We start from the raw sequence: 18185 nt of genomic DNA on the forward strand, positions 1-18185 counted from the left end.
TTAAACAAGTGAATTTAATAATTTGATAGAACTCTTTAATGATAAAAGTTGGAAAAAAAATAACTATATAAGAAAAAGAAAGTTTAGTTATATAGAAGAAAAAGTAAAAACATCGCCGTTGCCGGGGATCGAACCCGGGTCACCCGCGTGACAGGCGGGAATACTTACCACTATACTACAACGACCTTGATATTTATTTTTTACTTTTGATTAATTTTAAAACGAAGATATGATGAAAGGAAACAAAATATCCTCACAGTTTTGCACAGCTACGAGTCACCTTCTTACTGAACTCAAACTCAATAGCTTCTCTCTGTTGCGATGATGGCGTGCATGTCGAAGCTGTTCGGCGTAACCAGTGGCAGTGTCCTTCATAATCTCGACTCACATCTTCGCTTCCAGCGCCGTTTCAATTTAATCAAAATGTCTTCCGACGCGCTTCCTCCTCTTCCCGAAAATCGCGTCGTCGTGCGTTGTTTTGTCCATCACATAGTATCTCTGTATATAAATACATTGGTTTGTTACGTATATTTGATGTACAGGTCGGGTACGGAATGACGGCGGTGGATTTCTTGGCTACGGTGGACCGATTTCCGAACCCCGACGATAAGGTCCGAAGCAGTTCGCTAAAGGTTGAAGGAGGCGGGAATGCCGGTAATGCGCTCACTTGCGCGGCTCGGCTCGGCTTGAAACCGAAGCTGATCTCCAAGATTGCCGACGATGCGCACGGCTTCGCTATATTGAAGGAGTTGGAAGCCGATGGCGTCGATACTAACTTCATTGTTGTAAGATCAATCTTCTTTACTAGTTTCTTCTTTGCTTCTGCCGCATGCGAGCAAGTAATACTGTTTTTCCTGTTTCTACAAGGCGTGCAGTTTGTTAAGTCGCTAATGTTTTATCTTCGTATTAATAATAATGATAAAATCCCCTGAGCACGAAGATCAATTAACACATTGCATGGCTTTAGCATAGTTAATGGTTCTGAATTTGAGTCTTGGTGAGTAGCTAGGTCATATACTAGGTGAGAGAGTTTTGTTGTTTATTGTTTTATATGTTCACAAATTCATTTTGATCTATGTATGGAAAATCATTACATTTTAGGAATTGATCTTAGTGTTCATACTTGACATCGTATTTCTTTTATTCAGTACCTGAAAACATTTACACTTAATTGTAGTCTGTGTATAAAACAGAAAGAAAGAAAAATTCTATGTTTTAATTCCTACATTTGGTGTATAAAAGAACATTCTTTGTTGAATTTTTAATTTAACCGCAATGATTGGACCTTGTTCTGTATTATTGTAAAATTGTCTGTTGAAGAAGAATTGTGATGCTTAACTGTTTGCAATTTTAACCAAATTAGTTCTCGTGCATTGAATTGAGTTTCTTTTCCTTTATTTTTCAGGTATCCAAGGGTGGTAGCTCAACGTTTTCTTATGTACTAGTGGATAACCAAACGTAAGAGTTGCTTTTGGATGTTTTTCCCGACTTTTTTTGCATGATTAACATTTATTTTGCTATCTTTAACAATATGAAGAAACATGCTGCTTTAAGGCATGAAATGGTATATGATGATCTCAGGAAAAGATTTTCAGAAAAAAATAGTCTCATGACCTGATAGCTGGACTCAAGGGTATTTTAGCCATTTCCTCCCTTGTTCATTGTGTTCTGAACATGATATTATGCATAAAGGTTTATTAGTTTGTTAATATTATGATAAAGACTTGCGCTGTTTTAAATTACTTGTGCAAGTGCTGATTAAGTAATTTTCACTACCGCCCTGTGTGAAATGCATTTCAATTTGTTTATCACATCATGACTATTACTAGTGACTATTGGTTTTAGAACGGCTGCCACAATACTGGAAGTATATTTTTTATTCACTGAACTTCTTGTATCCTTTATTTTCAATTATTATTTATTTTGCAGAATTAAGTCTGTGTGATTAAGCTTATGCTTTAAAATAGAAAATTAGAAACATGTGCTTACAGTTGAGGTAATTTGCCTAGGATTTCTCTATAATTTAATTTGTTAATAAATTATAAGTAATAATTCCAGAAAAACTCGCACCAGTATCTACACCCCTGGAGATCCTCCAATGATGGTAGATGACCTACCCCAGTCAACATTATTATCTGCATTTGATGGAGCAAGATTAGTTTATTTTGATGGAATGTTTCCCGAAACTGCTCTATTTGTTGCACAAGAGGTAATCATTTTCTTTTTCTTTCTTACAGTTTTTTCATGATTGCAGGACAAGTATTTTAGCCATGCATACTGGTAAGTGATAAATTACTTTTGGTTGTCAGTTGATGCATCCCCTGTGAGGGGTTTGGTTTTTCTTGGAAGTTTTTATTTTTACCCAACTTGGTGAATGGTCATTATAATATTGGGATGTAAAAATACTTTATGTGCTTAGTCTGCCTGAATCTGATCTGCCCCAGGTGCTAGGGAAGGTGTGATTTTTTGATGGAGTCATTTTCAACATCAGACCTTCGCTTTCTTTTTAAATAAAGAAACACTTGTTAAATTAATAGATGTGTAAAAGTAGTAGCTCTTGAAACCAAGCCCAAAAATAAGTTAAATCATAGAATCACACCTTTTAAAGCTTAAACAAATGAATCGTAGTCTTAGTCAGTGGATTTTCAATTGCAGGCAGCTCGTAATAATATTCCTATTTTAGTTGAGGCAGAATCACCAAGGGAAGGGTTGGATGAGCTCATGAAGCTAGCTGACTTTGTTGTATGCTCTTCCAGATTTCCACAGGTAGTGTAAATATGAGGAACTTATTCCTCATCTTTAATCAACTTATCTTTTGGGTTAGATGCATTTTGAATTAGTTTGAACTACGCGTGTTTGGATTCACTAGGATTTTGACAGTGCCTAGAATATGTTTCACTTCTCAACTTAAAAAAGAAAAGGAGATATCTCTATTTGAAGGCCGTAGTTTGAAAATACATTTCATTGTGTTTTCAAAATGTTCCTCTTCTCAATCATCAGCTCCCAAAAAACAAATATTCTATTTACATATACTTTAAAATTCGTTTTTATGCTATGATTAGCTTTAATTGCTTTAACCTTGGCTGCTCCTCTAATTATGTAAATGATGTGTCCGTATGCTTCTACTTTTGCTTGTAGTTTATTTAGGATTTGTTTGTATTTTGTGTCAGGCTTGGACGCAAGCACCATCTATCCCGAGTGCACTGGTTGCCATGCTTTTAAGATTTCCAAATATCAACTTTGTAATTGTGACTTTGGGTGAAGATGGTTGTCTAATGTTAGAAAGAAGTGATGATGGTAAAGGCACTACTGGCCTTCCAATTTAACTTCTTGAAGGATACCATAATGCTCATAAGTTATTGCGTTACATTGCACTTTTTTCCTTTAAGAAGCATATGCAACTTACAAGTCTAATACTCTTTTTGGCAGAGGATGCTGACATAGAAGAAATGGATGTAGAGAGTTTCTTAGAATTCTTATATAAAGGGAAAGGTGATAGATTGACTATCCCAACCTGCATACCATTGGTAAAGTATTGTTTAGCCTAAACTTCTACAAGTTTTATTTTAACGTGAAGATATATTATACAATTTTGCATTGAGTATACAAATATACATTTATGTTCTTCTGATAAGAAGAAATTTACTGTATTGAAGAGAAAAAAATTACCAAGAGAAAGGAAAATCATGGGTGGTATAAAAACGATTTGTGGTATTTCACAACCCAGAGTGTGTAAATCAAACATGCATGATTTATCGTAGCATATAAAATCATGTAAAAGCAAGCATTAGAATAGAACCATGGGCTTATTTATCTGTCTTACGATAAATGATAGAAATAAAAAATAGCGATTTCGAAATTTTGAGGGATAAACAATAAAGAAAAATATTTAACAGGACTAAAATAAAAAAAAAAATGTCATTTTATAAGGATAAAAACACTTATTACAATTCTACAAAGATGGCAAACAAAGAAAAGTCTTTGTAGTGACTGTACCCTCAAGCTTTTTATGGCTGACCTTTATTGACTCGCGTGGTCGACCCTGGGGTGCAGTACTCCAATCAACTTAGTAGCATGATTCAGTGTTGTGTTTCCTTTGTCTTTAAGGTCTATCTAAGTCTGATAAATACATAGCTAACGATTAATCAACCTCTGAAAATTGGTGGAATTCCTTCCTATCTGACAGCATGCTTAGGTATTGGTCCGTGGGTGATTGGGCTTCACTGTCGCAACCGATCACCGCTGCTGCTGAATCTGCATGTCCTAATACAATGCCACCAGTCGTGGAACAACATCCAAGAAAAAGGGCTCGTGCTTCTGCTAACCCCAATGGTATCACTTTTCAAAATGAAGAACCGCGGTTGAGGTACGCTACATTACTCAAGCAGATTATTGTGCCTACGCGTTATTTAGATGAAAACACATTAAGCACGTTAGGCATGTCTGAGGAATTTAATGGGATGCTTGAGAATATTGGTTGGAGTTCCTTTGTAACTCTAAAATACCCTGNCTACGAGAAAATCACAATGGAATTCTTGAGTTNTGTGAAAGCGNAGATACNGCAGGGAAAGGATTGTGAAGAGGGACTGATTGAATTTAGATTGCATAATGTTACTTACAGACTCACTCTAGCTGAGTTTAATGCAATCTTTGGTTTTCCAACTGGAGGTGCAAGGAAGTTTCCAAAACAATTTGACGCTGAGTCTTTTTGGTTTCAATTGTCTCAATCAAGCTCTTTTGTCTCATCTAATTCTAAGGAAGCTAATATTCAACACCCCTGTTTTAGATATGCTTACCGACTCATGGCTCATACGCTATTTGCTCGGGGTGAAAGTCATTCTGCAGTTAAAAGGTCAAAATTATTATTTTTGTGGGGTATGGTTAACGATGTTCCATTGGACTCAGGAGCTTGGTTGGCACGTCAGTTTCTCAAGGTAGGGAAAGCGTCATCTGGACAAATAGCAATTGGTGGGCTGATCACCATTATTGCTTTACATCTCAACATTCCTTTAGAGAATGACAAGGCAATCTTAGGAAACTCCCGAATTGATTTAGAAATGTTAATCCATAATGAAATGTTGGTGAAAAGGGAAGATCACTATTGCTTAGTCATGAGTGCTATCACGGGCTTACAACCTCAACCTCTTCCAAATCAAGAGTTCACTACAGTGCGGGGTAAAGATAGGTGGACCTTCCAGCAGTCATGATGAGGACGGATCAGGGTCATGATGAGGGGTACTTTGACATTGAGAAGCAGAGAAGGTCCACCTATCTTTACCCCGCACTGTAGTGAACTCTTAATTTGGAAGAGGTTGAGGTTGTAAGCCCGTGATAGCACTCATGACTAAGCAATAGTGATCTTCCCTTTTCACCAACATTTCATTATGGATTAACATTTCTAAATCAATTCGGGAGTTTCCTAAGATTGCCTTGTCATTCTCCAAAGGAATGTTGAGATGTAAAGCAATAATGGTGATCAGCCCACCAATTGCTATTTGTCCAGATGACGCTTTCCCTACCTTGAGAAACTGACGTGCCAACCAAGCTCTTGAGTCCAATGGAACATCGTTAACCATACCCCACAAAAATAATAATTCTGACTTTTTAACTGCAGAATGACTTTCACCCCGAGCAAATAGCGTATGAGCCATGAGTCGGTGAGCATATCTAAAACAGGGGTGTTGAATATTAGCTTCCTTAGAATCAGATGAGACAAAAGAGCTTGATTGAGACAATTGAAACCAAAAGGACTCAGCGTCAAATTGTTTTGGAAACTTCCTTGCACCTCCAGTTGGAAAACCAAAGATTGCATTAAACTCAGCTAGAGTGAGTCTGTAAGTAACATTATGCAATCTAAATTCAATCAGTCCCTCTTCACAATCCTTTCCCTGCNGTATCTNCGCTTTCACANAACTCAAGAATTCCATTGTGATTTTCTCGTAGNCAGGGTATTTTAGAGTTACAAAGGAACTCCAACCAATATTCTCAAGCATCCCATTAAATTCCTCAGACATGCCTAACGTGCTTAATGTGTTTTCATCTAAATAACGCGTAGGCACAATAATCCGCTTGAGCAATGTAGCGTACCTCAACCGCTATTCTTCATTTTGAAAAGTGATACCATTGGGGTTAGCAGAAGCACGAGCCCTTTTTCTTGGACGTTGTTCCACGACTGGTGGCATTGTATTAGGGCGTGCAGATTCAACAGCAGCGGTGGTCGGTTGCGGCAGTGAAGCGGAGTGCGGAGTGGAAGCCGATGATGTGGTTCGGTGGTCTGGGTCATGGGAGTCCGCCGCGGAACGCTGACGGTCCGAGCAGAGTGATGGCGGTGACGAACGGAGTGGTGGCGGTGGCAAACGGAGTGGTGGCAGTGACGATCGGATTGATGGTGGTGATGAACGGAGTGGTGGCGGTGACGGCGTCCGTTGGTCGGTGGAGTCGACATTGATGACTGGCGGAGGTCGACCAGAGCGTCGTGGTGCTATCGTTTTCTTCCGCATGGAGCGCCGCGGTGCTGTCGTCGTTGGCGCGGCGGTCTGTGGAGGTTGGCGGCGTTGGCGTGTCATCTCGCCGGTGTCGGGTTGCTACCGGCAATTGGATTGAGGAGAACCTGCAAAATGTTAGGGTTCTTGTTGGTCATAAAATGAGGTCTGAAAATGAATCACAGACTGAGGTACGTTTCTTTCCCAGTTTAGCCCCTTTCTTTACTACATCTCTGTTTTTTTTTTTTTTTTTTTTTTTTTTTTTTTTTTTTAACAAAGATGAAGGAAATTCATTTTTTACCAGCACGTTGTGGTGCCGTGAATGAGAGAGACACTTGTCCTATTTTTTTCAAATTCTCCTCCCAAATACAACTTTAACCTTTGACCATTTACTTTAAAACTTCTCTCAGCATGAAGGTCAGAGATTTCGATTGTACCATAAGGGAAAACTTTTTGAACCACAAAAGGACCTGACCACCTAGACTTGAGTTTTCCAAGGAACAATTTTAGTCTGGAATTATACAGTAGAACTTGCTGCCCTGGGGTAAACTCTCTCAGCACAATTTTTTTATCATGCCATTTTTTAGTCCTCTCCTTATAAATGTGGGCATTTTCATAGGCCTGCAATCTGAATTCATCTAACTCATCCAATTGAAACAGCCTTTTCTCACCTGTAGTCTTCAAATCAAAATTTAGCAATTTAATGGCCCAAAATGCTTTATGCTCAAGTTTCACCGACAAATGACGGGATTTACCATACACCAACTGATATGGTGACATTCCAATTGGAGTTTTAAAAGCTGTTCGATAAGCCCACAATACATCATCTAATTTTCTAGACCAATCTCTTCTAGATGAGCTCACGACTTTTTCCAAAATTCTTTTTAACTCCCTATTAGAAATTTCCACTTGTCCACTGGTTTGGGGATGATAAGGGGTAGCTATCTTGTGTCTCACACCATATTTGCCCAGAAGGTATGCAAATTGCTTGTTATGGAAATGTAAGCCCCCATCACTAATGATTGCTCTCGGTACCCCAAATCTGGAAAAAATTTGTTTCTTGATGAAGGAAACCACCACCTTAGCATCATTTGTTGGCAACGCAGCAGCCTCTACCCATTTAGATACATAATCCACAGCAACCAAAATGTATTGGTTTGAGAAAGATCGTGGAAAGGGTCCCATGAAATCTATATCCCAAACATCAAAAATCTCCACTTCAAGTATGTTGTTCATGGGCATCTCATGTCTTTTGGAAATATTGCCAACTCTTTGGCATCTATCACAGTGTTTCACAAAACTATGGGCGTCCTTAAAAAGGGTAGGCCAATAAAAGCCACTTTTTAAAACTTTAGAAGTTGTTCTCTCAACTGAAAAATGCCCCCCATAATCCGACCCATGACAATGCCAAAGGATGTTCTCAAATTCATTTTCAGGAACACATCTCCTGATCATACCATCTCCGCATCTTTTGAACAACAAGGGATCATCCCAGAAATAGCACTTGGCATCATGCAGGAATTTTTTCTTTTGCTGAAAAGTGAGGTCAATTGGAATTATACCTCCTGCTTTAAAATTAGAAAAATCTGCAAACCATGGCAAGGAAGTAATGGCCATTAACTTCTCATTTGGAAACTCCTCTGCAATAGGCTTGATGTCCCGATTTCCTTCATCAAACTTCAATCTTGAAAGGTGATCTGCCACCAAATTTTGCTTCCTCTGCTTATCTCGGATCTCCAAGTCAAACTCTTGTAATAAGAGAATCCAACGTATTAATTGTGGCTTGGCATCCTGCTTAGCAAATAGATATCTCAAAGCAGCATGATCAGTGTAAACAATGACCTTGGACCCAACAAGATAAGATCGGAATTTATCAAATGCAAACACTACTGCAAGCAATTCTTTTTCAGTCGTGGCATAATTCTTTTGAGCTTCATTTAACACACGACTAGCATAATATATCACATGAAACACTTTTTCTTTTCTTTGTCCTAATACAGCACCCACAGCATAATCACTCGCATCACACATCAATTCAAATGGTAAAGACCAATTAGGTGCTGTAATTATAGGAGCAGAAACAAGTTTTTCCTTTATGGTTAAAAATGCTTGCAAGCATGCATCATCAAACACAGAAGGGGTTTCTTTTTCAAGAAGATTAGTCATAGGCTTTACTATCTTAGAAAAGTCTTTGATAAACCGCCTATAAAAACCTACATGACCTAAGAAACTTCTTATCCCTTTTACATTCACTGGAGGAGGTAATTGTTCTATTACTTCCACCTTTGCTTTATCAATCTCAATGCCTTTAGCAGAGATGTGATGACCAAGAACAATACCTTCTCTCACCATAAAATGACATTTTTCCCAATTTAGCACTAGATTAGTTTCTTGGCATCTTTTTAACACTAAGGTTAAATTAGCTAAGCAAGAATCAAATGAAGAGCCAAATACAGAAAAGTCATTCATGAAGATCTCAATGCAATTTTCAATCAAATCAGAAAAGATGGAAAACATACACCTTTGAAATGTTGCAGGCGCATTGCAGAGACCGAAGGGCATCCTCCTATAGGCAAAGACTCCATAGGGACATGTAAATGCCGTCTTTTCTTGATCTTCAGGAGCTACTGCTATTTGGTTGTAGCCAGAGTACCCATCTAGAAAGTAGTAATATGCATGCCCTGCCAATTTTTCCAGCATTTGATCTATGAATGGAAGTGGAAAATGGTCCTTTCTTGTGGCTTGATTCAGTCTTCGGTAATCTATGCACATCCGTCACCCTGTGACTTTTCTTGTAGGAATGAGCTCATTGTCTTCATTTGTCACCACTTTCATTCCTCCTTTCTTGGGTACAACATGAACAGGACTTACCCACTCACTATCAGAAATTGGGTAGATAATTACTGCATCTAGCAATTTAATTACTTCTTTCCTTACCACTTCCTTCATAGTCGGGTTGAGCCTCCTTTGTGGTTGCCGCACAGGTTTGAAATCCTCTTCCAAATAAATTTTATGCATGCACACAGTAGGACTAATACCTTGCAAATCATCAATTTTCCACCCAATGGTAGATTTATACTCCTGCAACACCCTTAAGAGTTTATCTTCTTCAGTGGAGGAAAGTTCATTGCTCACAATTACTGGATTAAGCTTTTGCTCATCTAGGAACTTGTATTTAAGGTGAGAAGGGAGTTGTTTCAATTCTACCTTGGACGTTTCTACTCCTCCATCTTCACTCTTGTGTAAATCTTCTATTCCTCTAATGGAATTGAATATTGGCTTCAGCACTTCCAATTGATGAGCACACTTCACCACCTCTTCATCATTAATTTCTCTTTTCAACTCCTTTGCTTCCATTCCTGACAGTAGAGTTCTCTCTAATGGATTCTGCTTTACATGGAAATTTATCTCCTCCAACACAAGAGACTCAATTATTTCAGCTCTGAAACAGTCCTCTCTGTCAAGTTTGTGCTTCACTGCTTCAGTCATAGAAAATGTGACTTTTTCATCTGCCACTCTTAACATCAATTGTCCTTGTTCTACATCTATCAATGCTTTTCCTGTTGCTAAGAATGGTCTTTCCAAAATGATTGGGACTTTAGCATCTTCTTCCATGTCAAGAACCACAAAATCAGCTGGGAAAATGAATTTATCCACCTTCACTAGAACATCTTCCACAATTCCATAAGGATAAGTCATCGATCGGTCTGCCAATTGTAGAGTTATCATGGTGGGCTTTACTTCACCAATACCCAGCCTTTTAAAAATGGACAAAGGCATCAAATTGATACTTGCTCCAAGGTCACATAATGCTTTACCCACAGTTATATTTCCAATCTCACATGGAATGACAAAGCTTCTTGGGTCTTTCAACTTTGGAGGCAATTTTTATTGAATTATTGCACTGCACTCCTCTGTGAGCATAATTGTTTCATCTTCTTGAAGCTTCCTTTTCTTTGACAGCAAGTCTTTCATGAATTTAGCATAACTTGGCATTTGCTCCAATGCTTCAGCAAATGGAATATTAATGTGGAGCTTCTTAAAAACATCAAGAAATCTTGCAAATTGCTTGGCTTGTTCTTGCTTCTTCAACCTTTGAGGGAATGGAATTGTAGGGACATACTCACACATCTTCTTCTCACTCTCTTGATTTTTTTCTCCCTCTTCCTTCTAACATTTTCTCTCAACTTCTTTTTCTTCACTCTCTTCGACCATGTCATCCACTCTTTTCTTTTTCTCCCTCTCCTTCTCACTCCTTTTTTCGTTCTCTATCACTCTTCCACTCCTCAATTGAATTGCCTTGCATTGTTCTCTTGGGTTTGGTATAGTGTCACTAGGGAATGTGCCAGGAGATCTCTCCAAGAGTTGTCTTGAAAGAGGGTGAAAGACCATTATAGAAAATCTGCACTTGCAACCATTCAGGTAGAGCATGATGTGGACATTTCCTCATTAGCTCCTTGTATCTTTCCCATGCCTCATATAAGGATTCAGTTTCTTGCTGCACAAAGGTGGTGATCTCATTTCTCATTTTAGCTGACTTGGAAGGAGGGAAGTATTTTGTTACAAATTTTGTAGCCATATCCTGCCATGTAGAAATGCTTCCTTGAGGTTGTGATTGAAGCCAGCTTTTAGCTTTATCCCGTAGTGAAAAAGGAAAAAGCCTCAAACGAATTGCATCATCTGAAACTCCATTATACTTCAANGTATCACAGATTGCCAGAAAATTCTCCAGGTGAGAATTAGGATCTTCTGAAACTGCACCTCCAAATTGATTCTGTTGAATGACTTGTAACAAGGCAGGCTTGATTTCAAAATTATTGGCTTGAATAGGAGGTCTCACGATGCTCCCTTGATAACTGTTAGGATTTGGCATTAAATAGTCTCGCAGAGTTCTTCTCACAGGTTGTTCTTCTGCCATTGTTGATGTCTCCTCTTCTTGCTCAATTCGTCTTTGTTCCTTTCTTATTTCTCTCTTTCTTCTTCTTGCACTACTTCTGTTGCGTCTGGCTGTGCGTTCAATTCCTGAATCAAAAAGTAAATCTTCCAGAGCAACAGTACCTCGCATAAACAACTTAAAGACACAAAAACACTGCACAAAAATTATACGTTACTAAAAGAAGTTAACAACTCAAATCTTAAGCCAATTAGATCACTAATATCAACTAAAATCAATCCCCGACAACGGCGCCAGAAACTTGATGTACGTTTGGCAAGTGTACCAATCGTTATTGTAGTAACAAAATATCGTCCTCAAGGATTGAATGAGTTGAGTACTAGTTTACTAATTTACGTAATTTTGAGCAAAAAAAATATCAAGTAAAATGATGAACATAAACAAATGATTGGAATTCAAATGATATAAACAATGTTAGAGAATTGATTTCGTACCTTTTCATATAAATTCCTCTCCTTTTCAATCGATGTGTAAATTATAATTATCCACTTGAGTTTATTAAGAGCTTGTTTACCCCTAATCCCTTAGATAGGCAAACTTATCTATTGAATTTAAACCCCCAATCCCTTAGGCTAGTTACAAATCCAATAAGATCATGAAGAACAATTATATCTCATTTTCAAACTAACTAGTTGTGCCCAATTTCCTAATTGTGACAACATCTAATCTGTTCTATTTATAAACGCAAGCAATTACCAATCTCCCAATTGTGAAACTGCTCATAGAATAGACATTAAAACATAAATAGAACACAAGGATAATTAAAATTAAACAACATCAATTGAAAAGGTTCAGAAAGTATAATCAAAAGTACTACATCAATCCTCTAACAAATGGAAAATTAGTTCTGCACAATGTAAAGGAAGTTCAAAAGCAAAAGTATGAAAAAGCTGCAGAAGAAGAAGATGATGAAGGAAGGTGTCTGCACGTGAATTCCAACTTTTATCTCCCTTTTCACGTTTTTTTTTTCCAAATCCCCATCATTTCCACTAATTCCTCTTTTTTAGGAGAGTAGTTACTTCCCTTCAATAACTTCCTTCATTTTTTCCTTAATTTTAATCTCTTTAAATCAGTCATAAAAGAGATTAGTAACTGCTCCTGGAAACTTTCACAGCCCATGGAAAAATCCCCAATCTGCCTGTGTTCTTCTCTGCTTTAATTCTGTTTCCTGACATGAATCCACAGGTTGTGGTAGAAACCACAACTCACTTGTGAAGCTCTCTGTTTTGTCTTCTATTTTCTCGAGCTAACTCCACAGGTTGTGGGAACTTTCACAGCTCAGTTGTTGAACTCTCTCTTTTGCAACTGCATTTAGAAGCAAACTCCATAGGTTGTGAGACTGTTCACAACTCGGTTGTTGAACTCTCTGTTTCATCTTTGTCTCTTGTACATCAATTCATCCCAAGTTATGATTTTGACACTTAGATTTCACCAATCTACACAAAAAACACAAAATCCCAATATATGATCCGAAACAGAGATAATGCATGACTAAATCCTTCAATCAATACAATTATGTATGCAAATGACCTAAACTAAGATGTGAATGCAATTATATTTTACTCACACATCAGATTGCAACGAATTAACAACTTGGTTATGTGAGTCATAGATTCCAATTACTCAAGTAATGAGGGTAACCTCTTTTCTTTAAATAAGCTTGGAATTATCATATGAAGAACGGACATACCTGGATGCTTTAGTCCAGCGCTAGCAGATTAGATTAGAACAGTGATTAAAATCAAAGTTACTCATGCTCCAATGATTAATGGCGTAATTAAGCATTTTCAATATAACAACGGAAGTCAAGGTTTATCCTTGTAAGCTATGTAGTCTAATTGACATCAATTTTTTTTTTATACATGGGTAAAAGTGATTAAATGCAACATGTGTTTTTGTTATTAGCTTCATGTGAATTGTCTAGAAGTTAAATGTGTATTAATTAAAAAATAATGAACTGAAAGAACATTGAAAAATAATAACTGAATTTGCAATAAACATATTTGTGGATTTCAATGCTATTCTAATTTGACAGTTAAAATGGAAATATACTAATATGAATTGGGAGACTGACTGTATACATTATAGATAGACATAAAATAAGTCCAATTCCATGTCAAATAGATAATGACAAAAATTAAAAATTATAGATATTTCTCCCCTTATCTTTACCGGTTGAGTTTCTCAGGAAGTGAAGAAATTCAGAGCAGATGGAATTGGAACAATTTGTGGGAGATTCTATATTGGAACAGCAGAGAATATACCAGATTCTGAGCTGGTTGATACAACTGGTGCTGGGGATGCATTTATTGGAGCGATTATGTATGGTAGGTGTGGTCAAGGACCTAAAAAGTTGTTTCTTTTTCTGTCTAAGCTTCTTACTTGAGACTTCAACTAGGTTTTCCCATTTTCTTTTGTTCTTTTGTTTGTGTCACCATTTAGGCTAGAAATGTAGAAAGTAACAAAAAAATTCCCATCAGGCCACGAAAGTGGTGTACCTACAATGTTTTCTGGGTCCCAATCACGTCATTTAATCTAGATCCAAGCTTGTCATTTTCCCCATATATCTGCAAGTTTTCTGTCTTAAACTGAGGTCCTTCCCACATTTTCCTCTCAGAAATCTTAATGGGGGCATAGAACCAGTTTTATTAGCAACTTTGCTTTAGTATCTATTCAGTTGACATTATTTTGTTGTCTGAAGTACCATACAAAATCAGATTATGTGACTTTGCTCTTATTTTTTAGGAGGCTATGTGGTTAGCAAACTGATCTAAACCTGTAAAACAGTAATAGAACAATGGTATCAATGGTTAGAGACAGACGGGAAGTTTTCGTTCAAAAGTAATACACTCCTATCTAATCACTTAAACTTGGATTAGCAGATGTACAGAACCAAGAAATTAATGTTAGTCCCCCAGGTGAAAGACGGTGATGAAGTTAACATGATTGTCATTTTCCTGTGTTTGGGTTACTGAAAGTTCTTTTCTTTGTTGCTTTGGATTTAAAACATTTTGGGTAATTGATTATGCTCCCTGACTTATTTTTTAGCTATCTGTGCAAACATGGTGCCAGAGAAAATGTTGCCACTTGCTGCTCAAGTGGTAAGTTGCCTCAAGATAAAAGGACATCCTATTCTCAGTGTAGTATCTCAAATTAAAATGGGAAAATTGAATGATTTTTTTCTCCTTTAATACTAATTTCATGGTAATTACTTCAGGCAGCTACAAAGTGTAGAGCTTTGGGCGCTCGAAGTGGTCTTCCACATCGGTTAGATCCTCGATTGGCATCCTTTTTATGATAGACAGAGACAACTGGTATTCCCCATCAAAGAAGCTCAACGCTCTTGTTTTTGAAGTCACGTTTACTGTGTGTGGTTCTGTGTATGTCTTGTTCTAAGATGTCATATAGTTTGTACAGAATCATGAGTTGTGTGATTTTACTTCTTTGTTGGTGTTGGAATTGTTCTTTTGCAGAGGGAAACTTTTCTTGTAACCATTTTTCTTTATTACATCTCCTATTGTATCTTGGGTATGAGACTCATCCAGTGGTTACTTTCCGGGTATAAGAACTCTACTTAAGAAACAATATCACATGGTCAAAAGATAAACTCGAGTTTGGAAAAATGAGTTCATGTAATTTTCATTGTGAGTACTCACTCGCTCAAGTTATTGGAAAATTACCCATCTTATTCTCATTTGACTTTTCCTTTTTCACATTGTAGCTGAAAGCCCGAAAGGCCTTCTGACCAGGCTGTGGAATTTGGTGTATTTCGGGACTACCATGATAATCGTGTAGGGAGAATTTGATTGTAGAAAAAATTGGATGATTAAAGCAATTCTTAAAAGTTTGGGTTGGTTTCAGCCCTAAAGACCAATTTTAGCGTCTTGAAATTTGTTGAAGGAATTTCGGAACCTTGTATAGACAGGTTAATTTTTTTAACAATGATATAAGAATTTTGTAATGAACCCAACGTCTTGAGTTCGAAACTCGTTGAGGATTGGATACCCAAACCAAAAAATGGTTGTCTTAGAATTAAGAATACTGATTTCTCAAACTTGAGTTTGTTGGGTAGGTAATGCCCCTTTAAAGGAAGATTCTGCCTGTTTATATCAAATTACTCAATACAAATATATTGTGTCTGGGAAGGATGGTGACTGGAAGTAAGTTTGGAGATTGCAACATTCTCTGTCTGTTTGAGAAGGGTGAAAGGGAGGTGTGTGGAAAGGAGATGATTCTCGTGCTTGCATTATCAAATCAGCCTAGCTAGTATCATCTACAATTGAATCAGTGTTCAATTTTTCAGTATGTTGTGGAATTTTTCTTCTCCTCTGTCTTAGGTCGATTACCAACACGAACTTAATTATGCAAAGAGGTATCATTCCTTATGCAGACGAAAGTTCTTGTGTGTCTTGTTGCTCTTGGTTACGCTTTTTGGATTGTTTTAAACTATGGAGCCATATGCTCACTTTTTATATAAAAATAATAATAATAATAATTCAAGGGAGGATTTTTTTTTTATTTATTTATCCAACTCTATCTGTTTGGTTTGTCTTGACAATGGTTTATTATCTGAGACTCGAATGTTAACGCAATGCTTTGCATTTGGCAACTTGATAGTTTGAGCGATTGTCTTTTGTACAAGGGTTGGTTGAAAATTTAAGAAGGTATTTCGTTTAAGAATACATTTCTTGTTTTCATTTTATTTTCACTTTATTTTATATTGTTCGAAGTTGATAATTAAAAATAGAAAATAAAAAAATTATATAATTTGCTAAATTGGCTTTATTCTCTTAAAAAATGTAAAAATTTTATTCATCTGAAATTTAAAAATTCAAATTAATATTTCATTACAAATTAAAAACATCAACCAATTGAAAATAAGTAATTTTAGAAGAAAAATATGGTTCATTAAGAGTGCTGGGTGGGTCCCTTTGAGGCTAGTTATATTTGCCTAAACAGCTAACACCAAAAAAATGAAAAATTATTGTTATTTATGGCTTGATGGTTGCCTATACGCAGCTTATTAAATATAGAAAAGGTGCAATTCACGTTCTTGAGAAGAAGAAAACTTAAAGAATAAGAAAATAACAATGCATGATAATGATTAATGAGAACATAATCACTTGTTTCAATGCAATTATGCAAATGTGGAACCAAAACTATCCTTTAGATGCCCACACGTCGTCCACTTGGTAGATTTATGTAATCAGTGTTTCTTGATTTGTTCTAGATTCATCTTTCAACAAATTTACTAATTCAATCTTTTTTTAAATTCAGTGTTCAATCGTCAAATAGAATTAAAAGAAAACATAGGAAGTCATAATAAAAATTGAAAAACTAAGAAATAAAATTGTAGAATTATAAATGTACAAGATTAACCGTAATTGGAAAAAATAGCTGCATAAGCCAAATGATTAAAATGTTATGATCCTTGAAACATACTATTTCAACGTATGGGAGCCTTCTAACAAATACGTGTACAATCTGTAGGATAATGATAGCACAATAAGATTTAAATAATGTTAGTGATTATGATTTTGCTTCACATTTTCCAAAAATAATTTTCTCCGTTCACACTAAAAGAATCGGAATCTAACAATCTAAGAAATAAGTTAACATTATTAATTGACTTTAACTTTACAGTGTGATTGGTTTTAGTTTTTAGTACAAAATTCTTTTTAGTTTTCAAATAAACTTTGTTATGGACTTTTACAACTCAAAATCTATAATTATGTATTATAAAATTTTATTAAAAGAATACAAAAACATGTGAGACCATACAAAATCTAATAAAAATTAATAAAATATAAATAAATTAAATATATTGTAAAAAAATCAAATAAATATATAAAAACAATATGTTAAATCACTTTTGCTCCATTATCGCGGAGTGCATGTTCATACCATATGGCCAGACAAACATTAAATATTTGTAAGCATTTTTCTGAGTTTTTTAAAACACGTTATCCCAAATATTCCATTTTGGTTCTTTTCTTTTTTATGGCAGATTTGTATTATTTTTAATTTATTTTGATATGAAAAACAATTAATATTGGGAAGTTCTGAATTAAAATTTTAGGGTTCAGACATTTATTTCTTTGTACAAGTACAATAAATTCTCTAACGTGAAATCATTACGATTCAGCTTGCAATTTACCTAGTAATAATTGACAAGCATATTATTGTAAAAAAAAATAACTAAGAAGCATATTATATACTATTAAATTTGAAGGGAGAGAATAATAAATACGACAAAAAGAAAATTATACTGCAAAGAATTAATTTATGAAGTAAGATACTGCCAATAACTGTTCTCATTCCCCCGAATTGATGACAATATTGAAAAATATTACTGTATTTTTTTTATATCAACATTCACATTAGAGATATAAATATTTAATTTTTGAAATTAAACCATCAAATATTTAAAAAAAGAAAAAATTCTCAGTGATGAGAAGAACAAATTGTCTGTAATAGTGTCAAAAACTCTGAAGAAAGCATATTGACACGAGGAATAACGTTAAAAAAATGTGAAGGAAGTTGTCGTATTATGCATTTATATACAAGACAATAAGATAAATATTATTATGTTATTATTATAATTGTTATTGTGTGCATTTATGATAATTATTATTTGAATAACTCTAATGATAAAGACATGTCACACGAGTTATATTTATAAATTTAGAAAAGTTATATCTTCCCAGTATAATTCACGTAGCTTTATGTCAGAATCTATAGTATGATAG

At 35.8% G+C, this 18185-nt stretch overlaps 1 protein-coding gene and 1 non-coding gene across 3 annotated transcripts; one reads left to right on the forward strand and one right to left on the reverse strand.

The window, feature by feature from the left end:
• Window positions 1–37: 37 nt before the first annotated feature.
• Window positions 38–15130, forward strand: LOC106757792 (ribokinase). 2 transcript variants are annotated; one of them, XR_002667347.1, is made up of 11 exons: window positions 38–468; window positions 543–785; window positions 1406–1458; window positions 2059–2209; window positions 2656–2766; window positions 3171–3297; window positions 3430–3527; window positions 13625–13763; window positions 14182–14341; window positions 14485–14537; window positions 14654–14695. XR_002667347.1 is itself a non-coding variant. In XM_014640588.2 (10 exons), exons 1-10 carry the CDS (start codon window positions 322–324, stop codon window positions 14732–14734), a joined length of 1203 nt encoding a protein of 400 aa, XP_014496074.1. In that variant the 5' UTR covers window positions 60–321; the 3' UTR covers window positions 14735–15130. The 2 variants fall into 2 exon arrangements, 1 of the variants encoding a protein (XP_014496074.1); XM_014640588.2 differs by lacking the exon at window positions 14182–14341 and having other exon boundaries at window positions 60–468; window positions 14654–15130.
• On the reverse strand, window positions 114–185 carry TRNAD-GUC. The gene has a single exon. It is a non-coding gene; the product is annotated as a tRNA-Asp (tRNA).
• Window positions 15131–18185: the final 3055 nt, after the last annotated feature.

This window comes from Vigna radiata, chromosome 3, assembly GCF_000741045.1.
Source record: "Vigna radiata var. radiata cultivar VC1973A chromosome 3, Vradiata_ver6, whole genome shotgun sequence".
NCBI classification, from domain to species: domain Eukaryota; kingdom Viridiplantae; phylum Streptophyta; class Magnoliopsida; order Fabales; family Fabaceae; genus Vigna; species Vigna radiata.

Bases quoted from the DNA above. Each gene is read 5' to 3' on its own strand.
- LOC106757792 (XM_014640588.2), top strand. From the start codon at position 322: ATGATGGCGTGCATGTCGAAGCTGTTCGGCGTAACCAGTGGCAGTGTC. The intron at 3,528-13,624 runs GTAAAGTATTGT...TGAGTTTCTCAG, and splicing joins TCCCAACCTGCATACCATTG to GAAGTGAAGAAATTCAGAGC. The intron at 13,764-14,484 runs GTAGGTGTGGTC...CTTATTTTTTAG, and splicing joins TATTGGAGCGATTATGTATG to CTATCTGTGCAAACATGGTG.